Source organism: Paralichthys olivaceus, chromosome 9 (genome assembly GCF_024713975.1).
Source record: "Paralichthys olivaceus isolate ysfri-2021 chromosome 9, ASM2471397v2, whole genome shotgun sequence".
Classification (NCBI taxonomy): Eukaryota; Metazoa; Chordata; class Actinopteri; order Pleuronectiformes; family Paralichthyidae; genus Paralichthys; species Paralichthys olivaceus.
In genome coordinates, this window is record NC_091101.1 from 2210294 (window position 1) to 2230314 (window position 20021).

General features: G+C 39.0%; 1 protein-coding gene across 7 annotated transcripts; it reads right to left on the bottom strand.

Annotated features, from left to right (window-relative positions):
* Nucleotides 1–71: 71 nt before the first annotated feature.
* Nucleotides 72–19937, bottom strand: rell2 (RELT like 2). 7 transcript variants are annotated; one of them, XM_069531080.1, is made up of 8 exons: nt 19658–19937; nt 12102–12149; nt 10180–10250; nt 9479–9685; nt 7669–7731; nt 7153–7216; nt 5707–5883; nt 72–5564 (listed from the first exon to the last, which is right to left on the bottom strand). In XM_069531080.1, the coding sequence occupies exons 4-8, from the start codon at nt 9669–9671 to the stop codon at nt 3686–3688; spliced, it is 2376 nt and encodes a 791-aa protein (XP_069387181.1). In that variant the 5' UTR covers nt 9672–9685; nt 10180–10250; nt 12102–12149; nt 19658–19937; the 3' UTR covers nt 72–3685. The 7 variants fall into 7 exon arrangements, with proteins under 7 accessions (XP_069387181.1, XP_069387183.1, XP_069387182.1 ...); XM_069531082.1 differs by having other exon boundaries at nt 9479–9680; nt 19658–19797; XM_069531081.1 differs by having other exon boundaries at nt 9479–9680; nt 10159–10250; nt 19658–19797.
* Between the last annotated feature and the right edge of the window lie 84 nt (nt 19938–20021).

Below are 20021 nucleotides of genomic sequence, written 5' to 3' on the forward strand. Positions count from 1 at the left end.
GACTCTTAAACAAGCACCTTTAGTGCACTAAAGCCACTTAAAGTGGAGAAGACAGTTAAACGCAAATGTAATATAAGCAATTTGTTCTTTATTGACAAGTAAATATATACAAGTAGATTCACATTGTTCCCTTTCGTAAGCATAATATGGCTGATACGCTGATAGCTGCCCTGTTAGGACATTTCAAATTTATTCTATATTTTCAGTGCAGTGTAATACATATATGATGCATCTTTACATTTCTTATGTTTCTAAAGTGACTGTAGCTGCATTGGGCAAGTTAGAAGAATATATATATTGTCCTCTTTATTCACATTTACCTGTAGCATTCACCAGTTATACATATTGGTATGGTTCAACTGGTTAATACAAGATCACATACAGCAGCTCACTGTTTTCATCATGTGTGATGTTAATATGTGGTTTGTTTAGTGACCAGCAGAGGGTGACATGCAAATCATGATCACAGTTCACAAATAGAATGGCACTCAATGCGGCACATGGGGGCACATACCACTGCCATGGGCCAACAATCTCTTTAAATTCAATCACCTACCCAAATTACATGGACATAAATATCAGTGTTTTCCATCAAGAGCCATAAATGATTCCCTGGGAAATTGGTGAAAATGTAAAAACAAATGCCCTATCTTACAATGTTAAAGAAAGAGAAAGAAAATTCTGGATACGCCCCTTTGTCCATAATTTAAAGAGTTCTCTCTGTCCCATCTTTCCACAAAGTTCCATGGAACTCTCTTTTTTGTGCAATCCTGACAAATTAACATGCAAGCAAACAAGTTGACAGGGGCAAAACCAATGGTTAAGTTGGTCAACATGAAGATTAATTGAAGGCAGAGGGTGAGATAAAAACTAGGAGAGCAGACTACAAATTCTCTGGTTGCTTTCCCACGAAGGCAGGAAATGACATTGACCCCTGACTTGAAACTTCTGAACTGTGTCTTGTAAACTCTCTTCTTTTCCATTTCTAGTGAATCAGTCTGCAGAGCCAAAGGCTGGAATGTATACTCACTGAATGACAGCCAGTACAAATCTGAATAAATGCAGATCTGAATCACTACATGTGTTTGATGTCACCATGCTCATGACAAAAGGAGGAACAATCTGACTCCCTATAAATAAATTAACTTTTTGTTCACTAGAATTACATATACATAAATATTTTCTAGCTTACTCCGAATTTTACCTGCTAATTTGTTCACCTGCACCGCCACCTTGAGCACATAAAACAAACACTATTACGTGACCAACCACTAGGGGAAGTGACTGGTCACGTTTCATTTTTTGATTGTGGGAAAACCAGATTCTCTTGTCTCTCTTGTTTTGAGGATGTGAGTTTTACACAGCAGAGTATTAGGTCCACTGTTAGGACATAAGAGCCTGGGACATTTTTAAAAGTGAGGGTACAATATTTTCAGAAAAAAAGTTATTTTGATGATACTGGTGATTATCAACAAAATAATTTGATAGTTTGCCTCATCTTTATTTGTTTCTCAGTTTCTCTGTTTGTACTGTAATGTGTTTCCAGTTCGGCAATCTCCATTTATTTGGTTGACAGGGTTCAAGAAACTTCAGCAGTTTTTTTCTTTCACAGTGGCTCATTCACAATGCCCACTACTTTGTCTACACTCCAGCCGAGCAGACATGTACAAAGTTTGAAATGTACAAAGTTTGAAACTGATTGCAGGTATATATAACAACACTGCAGAGTATTATTCTTAATAGTCATAATATTGAATAAACTTTGTTGCACTTTGAGGAAATCTTTTTTTTTTTTTAATAACCTGGTTCTTTGTCTTCTGGCCATCATTCCGAAATGTCCTAGTTGTCATTTACATGAACAAGCAGTCAAAACTACAATCATTTTCAGAAAGACCCTCACACAAATTGAGTGTGCAGTGGACAGTGTTCATAATAATGTCCTATACTTGAAAAAATATATTTTCCTTAGATCTGTGTCAAAATGGATATACACCATCTGTTCCCTGGTATATGACTTCAGATTGTTATTACAGGATATACTGTTTAAATACATGACTGCAACAATAACAGGGGCATTAGAGTATGTAGTTACACTGTACAGTAAAGGTGATATGTTAAGTTGTGTATAAAGACCTTTTATAAAGTACCATATGCCTGTAAAAGACAGCTCTGTCAACTGGAATCACAGAATGAAATTTGCAAGTGTTGTATCATTTCTCAATGAGCTCAATGTATACACAAATGAGGGGGACCAAAAGTCATCAGAGGAGAGATCTGCTACACTAACCAATGCACCAACATCACCTGTTACTGTATGCTTTAGAGTCCGACTTGTAAATACTAGATCATACTTAGAAATACATATCTTATTTCAACATCTAATCTATAATATTTATAGATTCACAGCTTTAAGGACTGCAGAGTTTACTCTGTGGAAGATTAATAACTCTAGTCTAAGAGATTATTCCACGTAGCCTATGGGAAACCTCACTATCATGCCTTGGTATGTGTTGTGAGGTGTAACAATCATCTTTGTGGTTGTGCATTTCATTAGTAGTAGTGAGTCAAAGGTTCGATTGTGTTTTTATGCCCATACACTTAAATGTTCAGTGTGTAAGATTAAGGTGAAAGGGATCTATTGGCACAAATTGAATATAAAATAATCCTCATTATGTTTTCACTTGTGTTTAATCAGAATTGTATGAATTGTGTTTTTTTTTACCCCAGAAAAGGTCCTTTATATTTAAATACTTTATATTTACATTGAGCGGGTCCTCTCTACGGAGGCCGCCATGTTTTTTACATTAGTCCAGACTGGACAAACTAAAACCTTTTGAGTTTTTATGACAACTGAAGGCTTCTAATGTTCTCTTTCATGTTTGGAAGGAGAGGATGATGTGAGGGGTATTCAGCTGCAACATGCAATTTCCCCACAAGATTTCACTAAATTCTACACACTGAACCTTTAATTGCTTTTAGATAACAACAAGCTTCCAGTCATTCTCTGGATCTATTGCCTAATCACCAGCTAGGAATTAAACAAGGCAAAGGGAGTATAACAAATAAAATCATAAAATAACTCAAGAAATTTGCCAGAAATCTTGACTTGACTGAAGGACAACAGCAGTAGTTAACAAGTTTACCTTCTGACTGTAAGAGTAACAACCAAGGTTGTTGGAATGAATAATGTAGATAACTCAAAACATAATTACTATTCATCATCCTGTTGATACAGCTTAATGGCTATTGAGATAATTTACTAACATTAACCTCATGATGGTGTTAGAGGAACAATCGGGAAATCATAAATAGTCAGATTAATTCATCACCTGGGTACCACTGATTGACCAACAGTTAAGATATATTAGCCTAGGCCAAAGTCAACTGACATTTCCATCCTTAGAACCATGTGACTAGTATCGCTAGAAAAGGCTAAAACACAAAAACATGTTATATAAAAAGGTTAGCTGTGTTGGGTTCAAAATCGGTGTGAAATCATTGGTGACTTTCCACAACTGACCCTAACCTGCCAGTCCAGTCTTAGTGCAATATATTCAGCTGTGGTTAAATGATCGAAGGAGTGTTCATTCACTTTTCCTTTCCTTTAGTCAGCTGAGTGGTGCCATACTTCTTTCTTTGGATTATCACATGGTTTCAATTTCTCACCATCTTGAGAATTCAACTCTCAGTCCTGTGTCAACAGAGTGTCTACCGTCTTCTCCACCTCCTCCCTCACTCTCTCTGCTTCTTGCAACTGCATCACCTTGCAGTCTTTTATATCTTCCATCTCGACCATGTCTTCTTTTTCTTGGCTCAACATCAGCCTAGTCTCTCCTCTTTGACTGTCAGGTTGCCCCTTACCTGAAACAGAAAACTTTTCTCCCTGACCAACTGCTGGACTAAATTCAACTTTCTCAAATTCAGCCCCAACTTTACATGTTTCTCTTTTCGGGTCTTTTGATAATGAAGTGGATTCTTCATCCTCCATCATAGTGACAACAGAAAACTCTCTCTTGCTTTCAGGGCTAGCTTTGATGATAGTCATACTACTTATTGTGCTCCCTCCTGATGCGGAGGTGGACAATGGGCTGCAGGGTGACAGATGAAAACTGCTTTGTCTATCTTTATGAACATGATCAGAGGGAAAGGAAAGGGCAAGACCTTTAACACCTCCTTCAACTGGTGAAAGTTCAGCTGTTTTGAGAATCCCAAGCATCTTTTTTTCAGTCTTCTCTTCTCTGGCTTGCTCTTCTTCCTTTATAGATAGTGGGCTGGAAACCATATCACCTGTGGTCATTGATTTTACAGACATGACACTTTCTGACTTCAAAGGAGTTGAACTTCTGAAACCTGGGTTTTGTCCAGTTGGAGCAGAGGAGGGAGTTGTGATGTTGCGTTGTTGTGATGATACAGGAAAGGTGTCAAGTTTGGGGCTGCTACTTAGAGTAGGTGGGAGAGTTTGGGCTTCTAATGGACTGGCGATATTTGATTGGCTGGACATCTCTTGACCTGATGGGAGTTTGGGGCTTGGAGTGAGGGCAGGTGATCGAGCTGTTTTTGTAGCCTCTGGTGGTTTATTTCTTGAGCTGAGTTCAGGGCTAGACATGACAGTCTGAGGTGATGTAGGCGTTTTTAACAAAGAAGTTGAAGATGGGGTCTTGATTGGGAGTGAAAACTGATGTGATGAGCCTAAACCTATAAAAGCTAGGCTAGCATCAAAGTCGTGTCCGACAACTGGACTGGAGCTTGGGTGAGGGGGAGTCTGGATGACTTGAAAAACTGTGCTTGAACAGGATTCACTCTGACCAGCAGGAATGACAGGAGTAAAACCTGGAATGGCTCCTGTCATAGGGATAATTGGTGTAGAAGTCTGTAGAGGCCCAGGATCATAATCCTGTTCATTTTTCATAATTTTGTCTCCACCATGTCCCTGTTTCTCTGTTGCAGTATATGTCTGTCCGGGCATAGTGGGAGATGAAATGAGAACTGAGCTCAGGGCAGAGATTGCCGTACTGCCAACTGAAGGTTTAATTTTTAGGTTCATACGAGGTTCAGGACCAGAGCTAAAGTCATGTGGTTGTTTCTTACTTTGGAAAGAGGGAGAGTTAACAGAACCTGATGTTTCAACCTCACTTTGCAGTGGAGCAGCCATTTCATTCTGTGAGAGCTCAGTTCCAGGTGTAGAACCACATTTAGTACCACATTCAGAAGCAATCTCAATGTTCTCTGCCTTTACCAGCTCCTCTAATACAATAGGTTGCTTCTGAATGGCAAATTTAACGCCTCCGGCCTCCCAACCTGTCCCCTCCACCTCTTTATTGCTAACAGTTTCGCTGCCCCGCCTCAACCCAAATATGGTCACACTCTTCCTTCGCTTCCCCACATTTGGGACGACCCCATTGGCACTCGCTGAGGAGGTCCGGACATCCTTGAACATGCTCCTCAGGTTGTAACCGCCCTCCTTCTGCTCCTCACTATCCTGGGATTGGTCCAGCTGGTCCCCTGAAATGACCAATGGATTCGAACCTCCGTGGAGCTTCTTATCAGTGTGCGTCACCCGAAATCTAAGGGGAAAATTATATAAAGGATGAAACCTGTCCTTTTTTTCTGATTTGTTTAATATTGTGTATCATCTCTATGCATTTTATTTTGTGACATTCTTTCTCTCTTCAAACATGCAAAAATGGTCTAAACATATTCTGTTACCTGCCAACAGAGAATACGGTCTGTTCTCCAGGCCGTTGTCTGAATCGGGGGGTTCTGCTTTGTCTGCGGCCCTTCTTAGATTGAACCTGAGCACAGAGGTGGCAGGAGTTGTGGTCGGTGCCTGAGTGGACTGTGTGGTGATGGGGAGGAACACCACCAATTGAGTCCTTACGCAACCTGGACGATATAATTATAATGAATATAATTTTTTTTGAGGGGTGTATAGTCACAAACTCGAATTATGCTTTTCTGAGCAGTCTGAATTCAAGACCAGTGAACATTTGTGTTTTTTATACTTGTATATATTAGGGTGTCACATAAGTAAAATATGTGTCCGCTAGGAAGCACAGTCATGTTTTGTAAACAAAATCCAAATAAATGTAGAAGAAATTTGTGTCAGAAGCAGAGTTCTAGTTTAAGGGTCTGAGTGTGTTGGTTGTGCGAATAACTGATATTCCGAAAACATATTTTTCAAAGGATCACAGGATAGAAATAGACAGATGAATCCCTGTGAGTGAAATAAAAAATAGCAGGTTTGTTTTTTGTGTTTTGCAGGCTTGTTAACATCTGTACAAAAGTGGTCATTCAAAATGTGCATGTACAGTTACTGGTCAGTTTTTGGACCAAACCAAACTTTCTTCGATTGTCAGTGGTTTCAATAAGAGTATTTTCAGGCAACCCAAAAGGAACTATTCATAATTCATAGAGCTCACAGTCCCATGGGAGAACTGAGTTGAGGAGGCCTATGAGCGTAAGAAGCTGCGCTATGCAGAGTTAGCAGCAGAAGTGAACCAGCGTGGCTGGAAAACCCAAAGTTTAAGCAGTTGAAATTGGATGCAGTGGATTTGTGGTGTTATCCACCATCAGACTGCTGAAAGAACTTGAAAGCCATGGTCAGGCTCTGCAGAGGATCATCAGAGCAGTCTCAGAGGTGGCAGAAAGAAGCAGCCAATAGATTTGGCTCAGGCGGAAGGACCAGTGCTGGGCCCCAAGTACATCAGTATAAACCATTAGAACTCCCACCTGTCAACCTTTTAGCTGGCTGCAGGCTTAAACAATAGGGCAAATTTGTTGCTCCATGGGACACAAGCTGAGGACTGATCATCCTGCAGCGGGCCACCCTTGTGGAGGGTGTATAGTGTTGGAAGGCCGAAACACCCTGTGATATGAGGGCACACACTACTGATGATGTCTCCCGTGCCCAATTGACGGGCACCTATTATCACAAGGGACAGTTTTCTAACATCTCGTCCTGTGTTTTTTGATTCATAGCATTCAGACTGAAGGCATTCAATTGATGTGTACATTACTAGATTTGTACATAGGTTACTATAAGAATATTTTAATCAACAATTTGTGAATTCAAGATTGAAAGTTCTCATTCACTAATAATAACACAATACAACACTAATCCACAGTTTACACTTGTCAGCTGAATGAATTTACCTGGGGTCATGGCGCACACAGACATTTTGGTTTCCCAACATCTCATTGAAAGCTGCCATGTTTGCTAGAGACAAGAAGAACCCATATTAGAGCAGCAATAAACAAAAAGTGTTAGGTGGATTTACTAATATACAGTGGCACATTTAGAAAAGGGCGAAATTGGCTGCTACCCAGGGCGGGTAGCAGGAAGTGGCACAGGAAGCATACACTTAATTCTGATCTCTCAGTCTCAATCAAATCAATCATCACCACTAAACTGGAAACTGTTTATTATTTTACTGTCAACATATTTAATATTCCTGTTACTATCTTTGTATTAAAACTTTGAAAACCACTTTCACACTCTGTACTCCTGTGTTCCGAATCTTAACACTAAGCAGCAAACAGCGAAACAGAACAAAGTGAAGCAGGACAAAAACTGAAGATATGACCAGATTAAAGCAGGCTACCCTAAAATCGGTATAAAATAAACAGAATGAAACCCAAGAAACACTTCAGTAATTTTGTATTAATCACCTTCATTTTCAATGATGCACTTGAGGATTTGCTCCACTGTATCCTGGTTCTCTTCATCCTCCTCTGAAATACAGCAAAACAAGGAATAAAATCACACTGATTAGTGTGAAAAAGTTGATTGTGAACCATCAGTAATGTGATTTTACTTTTATTTTGTAGTTTCAATTATTGTCCTCAGCTTTGTGGTTTGACTGGATAAAAAAATAAATAATAGAATCTGTCACAACCTTAAAACCTTGTTTTTCATGCTGTTGGTGTTCACTGCTAACCCATATAATTTGCAATCCCTCTAACCAAATGCCACATCTGTACAGCCTGTCAACTATTAAAGAAAAATGACCTAATTAAAACAGGGGTGAGGTAAGTGCCCAAATATAATGGATTTGAATCAGAATATGGTGTTTCCTTTCCTCATACTCAGGATGCGTATGTGTGCATTGCATGTATCGAAGTGAGAGTCTGAATAACTTTGTGTTGGTGCTTATAGTACAGACTTTGAAGACGTGCATAACTTTATGATTTGTTTCTGCAGTGAGAGAAGAAAAGAAATAAATGATGTTCTTTTTTCTTAGTTAAGATTACATCCAGACCATGTCCTCTCTCAGTGGTTAGCACTGTCACCTCACAGCAAAGAGGTTCTGCATTCAGGAATGCCCGATGAGCAGGGCCTTTCTGTGAAGAGCTGTGTGCATGTGAGTTTGACATAGTCCATGTTTCTAATTATGGTAACTCATAATCCATGTGTTGCAGATGCAGGGAAGCATGGATCTTTCAAAGTAGCAAATGTTCTTCTTGGTTTTGTGTTTCTAAATCGTGGAACATGAGAGAGTTATACCGCGCCCCTTGCACATATTTCTTCTATACTGTATGGTGGGTTTCATCAGGAACCAACATTGCCTCATAATTTCCTCATATAAGGAACGTGAAACCCAAAGTTGTCCCTGTGGATGCAATAGATATCTCTGTCCAGAGGAGCCAAGATGCTAAATTGAACAACTACATGTCTGCTTTTCACATATGTGTCTTCAGCTGACTAACTGAGGCCTTCAATTGAAAACATTACCCAATAGATATGCTTCTCAGCAAATACTGGCAATGTGGACATTTTGATGCAGGTGAAACTTGAAACACCAGACAGTCAAAAACAGCAGAGAAATGGCTTGAACTCCAAAATCACTGGATCCTACATTTCCTGTAATGCAACAAGAAAACCTTGTATACGGGTCGGTTGTATATTGATGGGTAAACTGAAAATGTGTCTGTTCATTCTTTTTTCATGCAAGCATAAAGGTGGCATCTTGGCCACGGCTATTTCACAGCTAGTTATGAAATCCTACCATAGCGTGGAGTGTCTCTCCTGCCAGGCTACTTTTGTCAGGTGATGTTAACTCGAGCAATTATACTGGTAGTTTGTGCTTTAGATGTGCATGTTGCTGTGAAGAGCTTACAGTTTTTAGCAGTAGAACCAAGAGCCAACAGAAAAAAGCCTTGCTGATAGACTAGTAGACGTTTCTGCCAAATCAGTTTAGTGAAAATTTAGTGAAATTTCGCATCGTAACAAAGTCCAACACTTGGCCTGTTGACCAATGGTATCACTGCAAAAAAGTCAAAAGAAAAGGTCAATTGCCCATGGTGACATCCCAGAGTTGTTCTTATTTTAATTCACAGAAGACACAAGGCTATTTTTTCCACCGACTGAATGATACTAAATCTGCTTGGTCTGCTGCCACTGCAATGACCTAAAATGAAGATGAAACAGCTAGTTTCAGTAATTGTGACTTTCTTGCCTATTACAATTTTCTCAACCCACCATCTGTATTTCCTCCAACTTTCTCCTCTTCTTCATCGTCCATGTCTCCAGTTCGGCAGCGGTAGCCTTTCTTCTTCAGCAGGTGGCAGATGAGGAAGCCCAGCAGTCCAGTGAGGAAGAAGAGGAACACCACCACAAAGATCATGTAGGGCGGGGGATTCTCCCCAACACTTGAGGCTTCAGAGTCTGTCATAATCTGGATCTAATCTGAGATGAAGAGAGAATACATTTTTAAAATTATTGATGCCATGGTACAAGTTCTAACCATTTCATAAGGAACATGTCAATGAAACTAAATCACCCTCCATCCCAAACCACCCAATCCCACTACTTAGGCGCTACAATTTAATACTGGGATATTAGAGTGACACAGAAAAGGTTATGTGACTGTCTCATACAAATATATATATATATATGTTCAATTAACTTTGTTATTTGGTTGCAATTGAAAGAAGTTGAAAATTTCATAATGTAGCAATAAATACAAGCCTGTTATATTCACACCAACCCGAACCTTGAAATAAGGTAAACTGTCATTCAACTGTGGTTAAGAAGTCGTGGTGTGTAAAAAATAATCAGAATGAGATGAAGAATTTACAAGACTGATGCAGAAGATTAAAGGCATTTTACACAGAGTCAATCAAAAGACAGAAATATACTATATATAGTATATACACTACAGTTTGAGGGGAAAAATGTACAGGCTTTGTTTTTAGTTCAAATCATCTCCAGTCGTTCCTCTGTTGTAGACTGGTCAACATCAAGAATCAGCCTGTGAAGCAGGGAGGAAAAGAACAGATTATTAAAATCTACACTATATATAAATCTAAATGAATCAACTTCAACCTGTCACTTCTCTTTAGGAAATGGTGCATCTTTATTCTACCCCAGCGCTCTGTATAAAAGGTACAAACACGGAATGGGATGGGTGGTGAGGCATTGTTCCATCTTGATGCTGTTGTGGCACTTTGGTTATATTGGGTCTTTATGTTTCACTTTTTTGCTTCGCATGGGGTCATTTTGTGTATATTTGTAATTGTTTTGTGTCTCTTTGTAAGGTGCTGTACAGGCACATACAAATAATTTTAAAAAGCTATTCAAAATCTCAAAGCACAGTTTTGAACAATTTTCATGTAAAAAACAATATTAACAATAAAAATATGAAAGAAGGTAAAATAAATAAAATGCATACATCTTTAGGAGAATAAAATAGATGTAAAAGGATCAAATATAAATGGAATACAATACAATGATGTGGTGTCACTATGTGGTTGTTTTTGCATCTATCATAGTCATTTTGTGTTTTGGTTCTTTTTGTGTTTTGCAACTCCAACTGTTTTATAGCTCCAATAGCTGATTCAAGAATACTGCTATCAGTCTATAAAGCATTGAAATATTTAGCACCAAAATTCATTTCGTTTTTGGAGCTTAGTTTGTAACCAAACTGATCCTTCATGTCACCTGGCACTGGTCTGCTGTCTGTCCCCAGAGCTAAACATGGCAAACAGCATTCAGTTGTTATGCTCATCATATGTGCAATTAACTGTTGCAGCTCTCTGCTAATTTAAATCCAGACCTTTCATTAAATCTTTATCAGTCATTTATTGCACTGCTCTCTAACTTGTACGTTTGTATCTATTATTCTTGATTTCTTTTTACTTTTTCTAGTAAAAAAATGTTGTTTACATCTTTGTGAATAACTGTCACTTTATTCTCATTTCAATTCAATACAATTTTATTTGTATAGAGCCAAAACATAAAATGCATTATCTCAAGACATTTTACCTAAAAATGATAGAGAACCCAACAGTTCCTCCAACGAGCAAGCAGTTAGCAGTTGTTTGCACATAGGCTACAATGTGTCAAACTGTAAAAGACAATAATATGCTAACAAGAAAAAGCAAAAGCACCCTGCTTGAGATATTCCACAACGTGACAATGCAAAGAGCTGTTCTCATTCGAATCAGTGTGTGATTTATTATGCATTAATGAAGCCATTAATTGCAGCTGATAAACCCTTTGCAAATAACACCTTTGCATAGAGAGGTAAACATAATTCAATTAATACAAGATTTTATAGATTAAAGCAGTGTTTAAAGATTTTATTTAAATGTGGGTGATGGTGCCTTTGCATCCATTTTTTTCCATTATCAACCAGGGCAAACCAGGGAGCCCTGGGGCCCCTTCCAAATTTGTTTGAGAAAAACACCATGATAAGGTGACTTAGATCTGACCTAACTTCAAAGCCCTGTGTATATGTGTAATGCTAAGAGCTCCATTAAATGGTTATATACTAAACATGCTGCTGAAAAAAAATATAACAAGTAATTGAAACAGTGAAAGGAACTAACCAGCATCTCCAGATAACACACAACTATATGAAGATTGAATAACACTCCAGGACACATTTAAAGTCATCTCAACCATATTCAAGCTTTTCATTTCCTTTAATTTTTCATGTATCCTATACTCATCACCTACAATGATTTTTCACCTATCATGACATGTCCTTCAATTATAACGTTTAAGAAATTTTGCCAAGGTAACTTTCCTACAAATACAAAATAGATGAACCGTTACAACTTATTTTAAATCTGTAACCTGTCAAATAGATAATCCTTACCATTTTCTAGCCTGGCACCAGTGGATCCGTCCACCCAGCATGGTCAGTCTAAAGTGTGCCAACAAAAAAACAGAAAAAGCTGTTGCTATTTAGTTGATAAACACTGCAAAATGTGTTTGTTGGATAAGAACCTTAACTTAGCAGACAGTTCCCCATTAGCCCCACCTTATCTACAGAGAAAGAAGGAGGCACACAGCATGAAAAGGAAAAGGGACAGATATTACACACGGGAACCTCATCCTTGTTGGTTTAATAATGGAAACTACATGTGAACCTTAAAACACTTGAAATACACCAGTCCTTATGAGCAATAGACTTATACACACATATGCATTCTTTCTAAACAAGCATGTGTGTATACACACAGCGTAGAGTGTGAACATGTAACAACTTATCAGTGTTGCCCTCCCACTGGTTTATCTCACACAAACACACACACACACACACACTGACAGTAGCTAAACCATCGGTACTTTCTAATGAACTCTGAACTCTGAACAGAACAATATATTTTTACTTGCATTTTGAGTTCCAGTAAATCATTTATGATCATTTATAGTGGTAATCAATCAGCAAGTGGAATAATGATGACCTATAAATAATATCAAATGATCAGCTCCATTCATTTTAATGTAAGGATGTGTTTCTATCTTGCAATATGTTATGGCTCATGAACAATTTTGTATATTTCTCACTTGTAAAGTTCATGTTAATGTGAAGAATATTTAATTATTGATGTATTACTTTATTTTACTATTTCATGTTGTCTTTTCCATATGCATTTCTAATAATTGTCTGTAATATTAGAATAAATATTTTAGTTTTCCCAGAAAAATAGATGAAAAATATGATAACAGAGCAGTCTGTGGACCTTAGCTACAATCACTACTACAACTAGTACTACTGCTGCTACTACTACTAGTCCAGAAACCCACCCTCCACCCATCTGAAGTAAACAACTACGAACCTGAGAGACAGGTTCTGGTTGACAAGATTTGTTAAGTGCTGTTTAAATACAGTCATTAAGCATAATTTACAGGGGTTCTTTATAAGGTGCACAGAGCTGGGTGACATCTGCACACAAATTGAAATAATTTTCATATTCATAAAATTGTGTGAATAAGTGGAAGCATTTTTTTTACACAGTGGAAAAGTCCAGGGGGTGGAGATGCATGGGGACATCTACCTCAGTAACAAGTTTGCAAATCTTCTTATCTAACCATGAAAAAAACGTCATCTACTGTAGCTATATTATTACAGCCTTGCCCATCAAAGCTTCACAGTGAGTTTCATGCACAGTTCATGTGAAAACACATCAGCCTGCAGGTTTCACAACATTTTACAGTTTTTCTCAATTGGTAAGGCACACTCAATGAAACTGGGATCTATTTGGCCTTCTTACGACACAAGCACAGCATAAGTCTTCTCTTCCATTGGCTTCATAAAAGTACACCTTCTAAATAAAACAAAACCATCTATTCACAGCATGAAGTTTGCATTTCTAATGCACTGAAGCTCAAATCTTCAATCAGCAATTTTCCAAAGATAGAACTTCCCATTTCTGTGTTTTTCTTTCCAAACATGGATCAATGGGACATTTTTGTTTTTGTTTTGTTTCTATATTTCCACCCATAAATTTCAGTTTACCTGTTTTTCTATCTACAGTATTCAAACTTACTGAGATTGAAAATCCGGGGGGGAAATGACATGGAATCTGATACAAAATGATAAAATATGTTTATGAGTTTTCCTTTTGGATACAATTATTTATATTGGTTATTTGGTGAATGCAATGCAGTGCAAACTCAAATATCCACATTCTGAAGTCTAGGTGTTTACTGTAGGTCATCATTCATGAATGAACTAGTTTACATTGCCTTTAGTTCATTGTGTAATTATTGATTAAAATAATATATTCTTGTGAAGTTGGGGTTTTAGACGAAAATACTTGTGGTTAATATTTTTCTGAATATTCCATCATTTTGCAAACAAATGGTGTCATTTTCGACAGTGCGCTTCTGTTTCAACCTTTGTATACATGTTTTTGTTTCGTCAGTGTGTAAGTAACTGAAAGGGCAACTGCAGGGGTGGCAAGTCTTTTTCCTTTCAAGGGCTATTTTTGTAACATCCGTTGTGGGCCATACTAAATAAGTGAATACATGTAAATACTACAACATTTTAGTTTGAAAACAGCATTAGCATTTTAGTTTTTTTCCAGGAGGGGTTCATGTGATAGGAGGCAAACGAATCTGCGAAGGCTTCATTGCGACTAAAAAGACCTAGTCAGCAAGCAGTTCTGACCATCGACAAATTTGCGTAAGTATCCATGCGTCTCGGTTTGTTCCAGACTATAACGCTACCCAAGAGTTTTCAAACTAAAAAAGGACCAGAAGCATAAATAAAACATCTCTATAGACCTTGCTACTTCTGTATCTTACCATGGTTACTTCTTCCAGAAGGTAATTTATGTTTGTTTAGCGAACAGTTGGGACTTGAAGCCCCATAGGATCCGTAGCTCTCAACCACTTTCCATGGTATGTCCCACAGGGACTTGGATACTTGTAATCCATTCTTGGCACAGATGTTCCTGTACACTTTCCCAGCCACTGTTCTCAGATATGAAGTCCAGAAAATACCCAGAAAATTGGGTGTAGACAATTCAAGAGTCTACCACATATGAAGAACACAGCAGGAGATTGTCAGAGTCAGATGTTTTCACAATAAAAGGAAGATATCTGGAACATTAAGACTAGGGATGGAGCCTGAGTGAAGCAGGAGGCAAGACATGACTTGTAAATCCTGCTGCGAAAAGCAAGGTGTTTGAGAATTTGGGTGCTGACCCTTATTGCCAGCTCTAGCTCTAGAATTTGTTTATTAATCATACGTCTTTGATCTGATTGTTAATTTGATTTGAATAATTCAATCGAATATATATTGACGAACAGAATTATTTTTAAAGCATACCCCAAACGTGGCACAGCACAATAGTGAAAATTACGTTGAACACAGTTTCAATGTCTATCTATCGAATGTGTCACAACAATAAATATTTGCAACCCTTCCTCTACCAGTTTCAAAGTAAAAACACCATGGTTCATGTTAAATGAATTCTTTCATTTGTTTTAACAAGGTTTTTATTGTAATTACTGCAGGACAGGAAGATGCACAGCTTCCCCTTAGTCTTTGGGGGAAACGAGCAGTGTGCGGGGTTGAGAAGAGGTTTGCTCTCCAGGTGAAGTAGGTCCTTAATAAACATAGCCAGAAACTTTATGGGGCCCCTTCTTTATTACATTCGATCCTTAGCTCATTTCTCTGTCTGCTGGCCTCCAGTTCCTTGCATTTCTGGTTTGTAGAGTCCAGCTCCTCGGTCAGTAGGATGACATTTCACAGAAGCCTCAAGTACTCAAATATTGGAGGTTGATTCACAAACATGCAAAACTTGGTAAACTCTTCTCTGTAAAGCACATTTTCAGGGCACCTGGCATAACGTAGCTTGGTGATACAGGACCGTCGACTTTTCCTGGCACTTCTTACAATTAAGAAAATAGAATTACTCAACAATGAGAAGTTTACCTGGAAATAAAAGCTATAGGCAAGAGGTAACAGAGGGCTTGTTATTCACTCATGGTGCACAACCCTAAAACTTCTTATTGTCGGTTAAAAGTTCATACTGCATACAATGCATATCCACAGTTGACTGACTGATCAATCAAATGAGACCCTCCACTATCGATAAAAGACATTTAAGGTCTGAACAAGCTTAAAAGGAACTCAATATGCCTCTGATATTTTTTGATATTTTAAAGTGGTGTACAAGATGTTTTCATTACAGTCAGAAGAATGGCTCTTGTAGAGTGCATTCCTCCACGACCAGAGCAAATAAACCAACAAACAGACAAAAATTACCTCCTTGGCAGAGGAAAAAAAACTTCAGAAGATTTGGATAGTACCTTTTCTTGGTATCCAGTGAATGGAGGAATACAAATGCAGGAAGAAACATATGTGATACGTAAAGGAAGGATGTTGATGCATGCCCCCCCACACACAGTCTTTCTCTTTGTCCTTTACACACATTCAGATTACTCAGCATTATTGTGACCTCAGTGAATTTATTCGCTGTGACGTTTTTGTGTTGGTGCTTTATGACAGCAGAGCTACTACTCAGCAAGCTGTCTCCAAAAATAAAGATTGAGGGAGATACAGTGAAGGACGTGCTAAGGGAAGGAATATGTTAAGGTATACCTATCATCACCACAGAGAAGTCTTACATGTAATATTGTATACTTAAAGCCCCTAAGGAGTCGTATTTTAATATTGCTGCCTTTTTATCACCAACATCAGCAAATGAGACAATCGGAGAGAAAATTGACTTTTTCTCTAAACCATTCTCAATGTCTGTTCTAGGGTCGGATTACCCATGAGGTCAGACACAAATGATTTCCGGCAGTCGTCTTCTTGTTTAACAGCGGTTGGCTCGTGGTGCATTACGGCCACCTACTGCACCGAAATTTCCCACCAACTTCAACTCTCACTAACTTCAACTGTTTTGCGTATTTCACCAGTGGCAAGACGTGATGACACAATGTGGTTAAGGAATGCATATTTAAACTTAACTATCCAATAGGATGTGAACACCTACATGTAACATAGAGAGTGACAGCAGTTCTAGCCATTCATGGATGTGCTGTTCGAATGGGTGACACAAGTAGAGTAAGATATATGGGGATGCTGTAGGAGAACTCTTCAGACTTGAGGGTGACAATGTCTCATGTAACTCTGTTAGTGTTTGTATATTGTTCCACCTTCTGCTCTCCTTGATGCATCAAGTCAACATTAAAATCTTCTGCATAAGACATCAGCTGCTGTCTGAGTTCTCCTTTCATCAGCTTCCAGAAAACCTCTATAACACTATCCCCCTGGAGATCCTACGTACCCCAGAGACCACCGGCATTACTATACCACCAGTGAAACAATGCAGGCGGCGGAGGGAGACGGATACCGAAGCAGGGGAAGCGAGCCAGGCTACGCACTAGGCTAAAGGCAAAACCATACAGTCCAGTGCTCCTGAGTCTCTTCCTCGTCAACTCCAGGTTTCATCATCACAGAGGTCTGGCTGAACAACAACATCCTGCACGCAGCGATCAAAGTAGTTGGCTGCTCTATTTACAGAGCGGACCTAACGAGGGACTCGAGAGAGCAGAGGGCCCGGTGTGTGTCTTGACATGAACAGCTGGTGCATTGCCACAGACATTGTTTGCAAACACTGCTTCCCAGACCTAGAGCTGCTCACGGAGCAGTGCAGACTGTTCAGTCTTCCAAGGCAATTCACAATATGGCTCAGGTAGCGCACGGAAGGCAGCATGATGACATCAACTAACAGCTTTGTCATAAAAATAGAAATTTCTCCACCAGAGAGAATAAAAATCTGAGAATAAAACAATCAGACAGCAAGAAAAAGATGCTGTATGATCATTACCTCATCACTACTCATCCTACAAACAGCTATGCCTGTTTTTCTCTCCTTTCAAAACAATGAACATGCTTGCTACACTGAGCGATTTATGACAGCAAACAGTGGAAACACTACCACTTTTGTCCACAGAGGCGCCAAGATCAACTAAAATGAAAAGTTCCTTGTGGGAGCTTTAATGAAGATACTTGCAGCAAGACTGTTGGATTTTATTACATTTTACATCACTCAAAGGTGATGGAAAAACTGTATGTAAATGCAAATATGGGAAGGTTGTTTGTGATTTGATTTGATGTGTGCATACTTTATAACTGTGAAGATACTCAATCATCAAGGTTATGATATCTTCAGTTGTATTAAATAGGCAACTGGACTTGTGTGTGTTTCAAGAAGACGTTTCACCTCTCATCCAAAGTTTCTTCAGTTCTCAATGACTAGTGGGAAGTTTCATATAATTAACCTGCAGGTCTTTATCCATGTTAAAAGTCATTTTGTTAAATAGTTGTGGTCCCCTAAGTCAAAAGAGTGAATGGCTGTTGATACCTGTAAGTAGTAAAGACAACTTGCTATTATGGCAGTCAAACCATTTACAGTGTGCTGGCCTCAATCAAGAGTCAATGCAGACAAACTTAAGACAATTATAGAGGCTACATCATGTGATTAAGTGAAACGTTTCATGTCTCATCCAAGCGGTCTCTTCAGTTTACTTCATCAGGTCTTGTTATTAAGGAACAGATTCATTTCTTGTGGCCACGACTTGTTATGTCATTCCCACCCATTATTATGTTGTGGCCCCTTTGTATATGAAGTACTGTATCAGTAAAGGAAAACAGGGGTATGTCTTATATGAATGGTTTGTATTACCTTTTCACCTTACAGATTTTTCTCTGTAGTTATAACCACTGGGCTTTAACCTAAATATACTGTGTTTAATTTGTAATAAATCACAAGTTAACTTGAGTTCTCCTCTGAGTCATTTTTGGATGTTTTGGCTACAAGTCTGACAAACTGCCTGGCACTCTTCATGTGGTGAAACAATATGAACATTGGGAAAAGGGGGGGACAGAACATCCCCATTCTTAGGATGTTTTGCCACTACAGTGACAGAAGTCGTTTTACTTGTAGTCTAATTCATATTAGCGAAAGCTTTTTGCATTTCTTTTTATAGCATGCACTAGGCCTATAGCATGTGATAAATATTTGACTAACTTCCCATGGGAGGTCTGGGAACTCTCCGACTGTACTTTCCCCCACTACTCGCTCTACATCGCAGAATAAGCACAATTTGTGACCATGGAAAGTATAGACTCCATCACCTTATCTGAAGGTCATCAGTTACATCAGCTCCACTCCCCTGACCTGCTGTGCGCCTTTAAGGACGGAGCACCATGTCCCATTCGACGACCCAGTGAATCACGCATACCACACCTCAATAGGGGATATTCAACTTACCGCAGTTTGATTTATCACAAGCTACGTAGCTCTACAACGAACCCGAATACGACACAGTCAATAGAATGGCTCTACTCTTTAATTCGGCTGGAACACAAGTTATTCATCATGTTTTTTTAAAATTATAATCTTACAATTTGTTACCACCCAAGTAGTGCGCTGTTCGGTTAAAGACAAATATTATTGAAAGTTTGAATTGTGTTAAATTGGACTTATTTAGCTGAAGTAACCACAGGACGTAATCTGCTCCAAAATACAGTGGGTCCTATAGTAAGTGTAGCCAACATTAGATATTTAATAATATAATAATCATAGTATCGTTTAGTAGCCTCCATTCAGACCAAACCTGCAAACGTGTGAGAGTTTTGAATGGAGTGTCGTTTGTCATTTAGCACACAGGCCTGTTTGCATCAGGTCTGCTCCACCACCTCACGCAGCGGTGAGGATTCACTGCATCATCCTCCCCACCCAGGCAAGAATGTCCCGACCACACCGTCATCTTCATCGCTGGAGGCGCATTCACCCACAAGGCAGCGTAGCCCGGAACCCAGCTCATGTTTGTCTTTAACCGTCTCTATATCAAGATAGCAAATCCACCATCAGCACACAACGGTGACATGTATGAGCCGCTCACCTTGAGTAGCCTGTGGCAGGAAAACCTCCTGGTCCTCTGTGGTGTTCCCGCTGCAGGGATGCTCTTCCATGGCTGCAGCCCGGTCCGTGTCCTGGCCGCAGCGGGGGATGCGGCTGTCTGCCGAAGAGGGCAGGATGACAGGAAGCTGTGTGCTCCGTACTCCTGCAGCATCTTTGAATATGATCTTTTTTTATCCAGAGAGTGTCCGATGAGTGCTAGATAACTACACAAATATGCAGTGCACATTTTTTCCCCCATAACAAAGTTTAATCTTTTCCCAATTTAAGTAGGATGCCAGCACACATAATGTGCACAATGCTGTAATTGTCTTTTATCACAAATTGTCATTCTTGTAGAATATGGT